At 38.6% G+C, this 5,569-nt stretch overlaps 1 protein-coding gene across 1 annotated transcript in view; it reads left to right on the top strand.

The window, feature by feature from the left end:
• The window catches only part of USP9X (ubiquitin specific peptidase 9 X-linked), a 97,275-nt gene that overhangs the window by 64,393 nt on the left and 27,313 nt on the right, over positions 1-5,569 (top strand). Inside the window, 2 exon segments of the mRNA XM_077748493.1 lie at positions 1,473-1,693; positions 4,380-4,620. Of these exon segments, the coding sequence (XP_077604619.1) occupies positions 1,473-1,693; positions 4,380-4,620 (462 nt within the window).

The raw sequence follows: 5,569 nt of genomic DNA, 5'->3' as shown, positions 1-5,569 counted from the left end.
TTAACTTAAAGAAGGGTCTTTGTTTTTTAATAAATCCACGTATTTATTCATTTAATTTTTAGTAAGTTGAAATCCTCAAGGGATCAATATTGCAGATTCTGTGTCCAGTGGCCTTAGCTGGAAGCTTGCTTTGAAATTTGGCATGAACCATACTAGGTCTTCCCTGAGCCTGGGTTACCTTTCCTCAGATTACTCTGGTTTTGTTCAGTTTCCCACCGGGAGTCACTGTGTTGTTCTTTGCTTTGTATATGTAAGCACATCTCTCACCCAGGTAGGATTATTTCATCTTGGACGTGAGCACCTTAAATTTTAAGTTGAGCTATGTGCTCACTCTGGTTTTGGAGGACCCCACGTCTAGCCAGCAAAAGGAAGCCTTGGATCACAGCCTTCCAGATTTACTATTGTAGAAGTCCTGTTCTGAGTACCCCTTCACAGGCTTGAAGATGGCAGAAACTGAAAGGCTACCTGTTTATTAAGTAGTACGTTTGCATGGTAAAAATTTGAAGTACCAGAGAAGTTACATACTAAAAAATATGTTTCCTGCCAATTTTATTCCTCAGCTCCTCTTTGATAGCTGGAGCTGTTACCATCAGTTCATGTCTGTCCAGCATCTCTGTGTCTATCTGGAAAATCCACATATAAAAATTTTTTTGTTCAGTTTTTTTACTACAAATCGGCATATGTGCACTCAGTGTCTTCACTTTATTTTTTCCTCTTAATATGTCTGCAATTGTTGCCTATCGACACATACATATTTGCCTAATTCCATTTATTGGCTATATATTTTACAGCTCAGTATACTGTAATGTATTTAAGCAGTCCCATAAAGAGTGATAATGTTTACACTGTTTACAGGCTTATACTAGATGGAGATGCACAGTAATTTACAATTCTCGCAGAACTTTCAAATGCTATTTCATTACCTCCTTAAAATAACATTGTGGCTATAGGCAAAGCAAGTGTTACGCTTCTTACATTTATTTGTAAGAAAACAAAAACTTACCTGAAGGGGAAAGAATCGGTAAGCATCGGAACCTGGATGTGAACCCAGTGGTGGTGCTAGAATGCTTTAATCCTGAGAAAGCTATAGAATATGTGGATGGATTTACATTAACATGTCCTGTCAGAATCAATTTGAAGACCTTTTAAAAAAAAAAAACCTACAAAAGTAGGAAAAAAGTTCACATCATCTAAATAATAAAACTAAAATAAAGTGAGCACATAGAAATCAGCATTGTACAATCTCATGAGACTGCTTCTGACACTTCCATAGAAGCAACGTCTGGTAAAATGGGAGTTCTCCTGTAGTGGGGTGTAGGAGTCCCTACAGTGGTGGAAATGCATGCTCAGTGCACTGCTTCAGCTACCTGGAGGAGTAGTGGGGTTGTTGGTGATGTTAATTCAGCTTAATAGAGCTAACTGTGGACAAAAGGACTGTATTCATGCTACAAGAATAATTTCTCCTTTCTCAGCTTGTGAAGCGCTTACAGAGTGGGAATATCTGCCACCTGTCGGACCCCGCCCACCTAAAGGATTCGTGGGGCTCAAAAATGCTGGTGCTACTTGTTATATGAATTCTGTGATTCAGCAACTCTACATGATTCCCTCCATCAGGAACGGTATTCTTGCAATTGAAGGCACAGGTAGTGATGTAGATGATGATATGTCTGGGGATGAGAAGCAGGACAATGAGGTAAATTTTATTTAGCATTTTTGTTTTCTGTTGGAAATTCTGATACCAGATACTGTCATTCTCTCTTATGGAGTGTTGTACTTTCACTGAACTTGTTGATGTAGATTTAAAAGTAAAGCTGGAATCTTCCCAGCATGGACTGATGATGAGTCTTGACATAGTATAGTGCCCACTATCTACCAGACTTTAAACTGCAGTTAATGTTAATAATTTATTAAAGCGGCTGTTTACGTACTCTGTTTTTGTATGTGAAAAGTGTTTACTATAGATTTGGAGTGTGCATGATGATAAGGATTTTCATTTTTATAACAGTTTAAATTGTATTTTCACTTTTCTACTTGATATCTTTAATTATATCTCCATTAATTTATACCAAGTTGTATACTATGCCAGTTTCATTATCTGTCCTTCCTTACTTTTAGGTTACTTTCACATTTGCCCCAGATCATAGTTCTTCTTTCTTAGGAAACACACTTCTTCTACTTTAAACATTATGTGGTCTTGTGACAGAATTTACTCTGCCTCCCGAGTATCCGGTGCACAATAAAAGCTATGCAGATATTAGGTTGTAGCGGCAGATCAGATTGGACATAACGGTGGCACAGCTCTGTAAAGAAGAGAATATTGCAAAACTTAAGTTGTGGTCATGTTTGTTTATATCCATCCTATATTTCTCTGCTTTTATTTGATCTTTTCCTGTTCATAGTGTTGGTGAGAACTGAAGAGAAGCCAGAGTTTTAATTGTAGTTAATGTTTTCAGTGTTTGTTTCCTCATTCCCTCTCTTCAGTCACCAGAACTAATTGCTCTGAGGTAGTTTAACACTTATAGGGCTTCTCAAACATAGACTTGTCTCAATTCCTTCCCAGGTCCACTGAACGACATCATCCAGGGGTTAAGATCTGCACATTTTTCTACTTTTTATTTACTTATTAAAAAAATTTTTTTAGTGTTTATTTTTCAGACAGAGCATGAGTAGGGGAGGGGCAGAGAGCAATGGAGACACAGAATCTGAAGCAGGCTCCAGGCTCTGAGTTGTCAGTACAGAGCCCAACATGGGGCTTGAACTCAGAGACTACAAGATCATAGCCTGAGCCAAAGTCAGACACTTAACCGACTGAGCCACCCAGGCACCCCCGCTTTTTAAAAAAGCTTTGTAATGGGGATGCCTAACACCTTTACCTGATTGGGAACTACTGCTCCGAGTGGAAATTGAAATTCTAGTTCTGTAGCCCATCACATTTCTGGGATGATGAGGGTAAGCACAGGGAGAGATAGTGAATTACACTCACAAAACGTAAATAAGGCAGACAAGATAGGATATGGTTTCCAATAAGGTGTCCCGTCTTTGCTTTCATGGGACCTTCTGCTCTGTGTTGTCTCCGCTCTCTACTGCACTTGTGGGGTTTTGTGGTTCTTTGCCTGTTGCCTGTGTTTTTCATTCCATGCCTAGACTGGGAGTTTCATGGGCAGGGACAGGATGTTGTTTCTATATCCCGGGTCTCTGATGCCACAAACTTCTTTCCATCTCTACAAACATGGCTGTTCTGGATATCTCAGACAAGTGGAATCGTACCGTATTTATCTTGTTACTGGCTTATTTCACTTAACATAATGGTCTCAAAATTTATCCATGTTCTTGCATGTGTCCAAATTTTCTCCCTTTTTAAGGCTGAATAACATTCCATTGTATAGATAAACCACGTTTTGTTTATTTGTCCATCAGTGGACGCTTGGGTTGCTTCCGCATTTTGGTCATTGTGATTGGTACTCCTGTGAACATGGGTGTATAAATACCTCATCGAGGCCTTTTCAGTTCTGGGGATATACACACAAATGGAATTGCTGAATCGTGTGGTAATTCTGCTTTTAATTAATTTTTAAAGAACCGGTCCACAGTGGCTACACCACTTTACATTCCTGCCAGCAGTGCACAAGGGTTCTAGTTTCTTTGCACAATAGGTTTCAATTTTCATGGTCTAGTATGTCTCCTTTTTCTTTTCATTACTGAAGCTTTTGCTGTCCTGTCCAATAATTATCACCAAATCCACTGTCGTGATGTTTTTGTCATAATGTTTCCTTCTAAGAGCTTCATAGTTTTAGCTCTCGTATTCAGGTCTTTGATCTCTATTGAGTTAATTTTTGTACCTAGTGTTATGTAAGAGTCCAACTTTATTCTTCCACGTATGGATACCTACTTTTTCCAGCATCATTTTCTTGAGTAGTACTACTCTCAATATGGATACTTTATTTACTGTTTATAGTTCTGAGTACCTCATAATCCTAACCACAGCTGCACATCCTCACGAGGGAACTGAAGCTTACAAAGGTTAAGTAGCTGACTTGCTCGAAGTTGCCTAGCTTCTCCGTGTCGGCGCCTGCATTGGGGTCCAGTTCAGTCTAAGTTACACACTCCACTGTACTTTGCTGTGTTAACCTTTATTATCGGCCTTTCCCATATGTGGTCAGCATTATTCCTTCATGACAACTCCTCTGTGAAATGGTGGAGATGAACACTAATACTGTAAATTAAAATTTATAAATTGGAAGTTAAATGCTTTGGAAATAAGAAATTAGAAGTACAAATGATTAATCATTTGTTCACTAACTGTTGGGCATTTGTCTCAACATATTTTACTGTACTTTAAAGTTAGATTAGCTTATCAATGATATTTTTTTCGATTCTAGAGCAATGTTGATCCTAGGGATGATGTATTTGGATATCCTCAACAATTTGAAGACAAACCAGCATTAAGTAAAACAGAAGACAGGAAAGAGTATAATATTGGTGTCCTAAGGCACCTTCAAGTCATCTTTGGTCATTTAGCTGCTTCTCGACTACAGTACTATGTGCCCAGAGGATTTTGGAAACAGTTCAGGTAAACTATAAGTGGACAGTAATGGGGGTACTGCTTAAACCTTTATGAACATCTCCGTACACTAACATTAAACTTCTAAAATACATGTCGGAAGGCATCTTTATATTGAGTACTTAAGCAGTAGTACACTTAACCCTGAACAACATGGGTTACAACTCCACGGGTCCACTTAAACACAAATTTTTTTTTTTCCTAGCTTACTGTATTGTGAGAATACACAGAATACATAAAGCATAGAAAATGTGTGTTAATTGCCTGTTTACGTTATAGCTAAGACTTCTAGTTAACAACTATGAGTAGTTAAGTTTTGGGGAGTCAGAACTTATAGGCAGATTTTCAACTACGTGGGGGGTCAGTGCCCCTAACCCCCATGTTCACGGGTCAGCTAGAATATTCAAAGTTTATTTCTTAGGGTTTATTTTTCTCCTTATCTTCAAAGTTGGAGGTAGAAAGTGTCCTACTTTAGAGAGGCAGCATTCTTTTGTCTCTTAAGATCTGAGTAATTTTTTTTATTTTGAAAACTTCTAATGTACAGAGGTATGGAGAATAGTGTGAGACCCTATGTATTCATCATCCAACTTCAGCAATTGTCAACTCATGTCCAATCTTGTTTAATCTGTATTCCCCATCTCCTTTTTTCCAGATTGTTTGAAGCACATCTCACGCATTTTCATCTATAAATATTGCAGTGTTTATCTCTGATTTTTTAAAGACATAACNTGAGCTGTCAGCACAGAGCCCAATGCAGGGCTCAAACCCATGAACCACGAGATCATGACCTGAGCTGAAGTCGGACGCTTAACCGACTGAGCCACTCAGGCACCATGTTTCAATTTCTTTTGAAACCATTGCTTCATAGTATGATGGCTTTCTTGTGACTCACTATACAAATTTCTCTGATTCCCCCAACTAGTCCCCCTGCTTAATCCATATTACTGGTGTGCATGCTCCACCCTCCTTCCCAGCTCTGGTTTTACTCTTTTTATTCCATCAGCTGTC

This window comes from Crocuta crocuta, unplaced genomic scaffold, assembly GCF_008692635.1.
Source record: "Crocuta crocuta isolate KB4526 unplaced genomic scaffold, BGI_CrCroc_1.0 scaffold49, whole genome shotgun sequence".
Classification (NCBI taxonomy): Eukaryota; Metazoa; Chordata; class Mammalia; order Carnivora; family Hyaenidae; genus Crocuta; species Crocuta crocuta.
The sequence above is the reverse complement of the archived record's forward strand: the minus strand, read 5'-3'. Positions and strand labels throughout refer to the sequence as shown.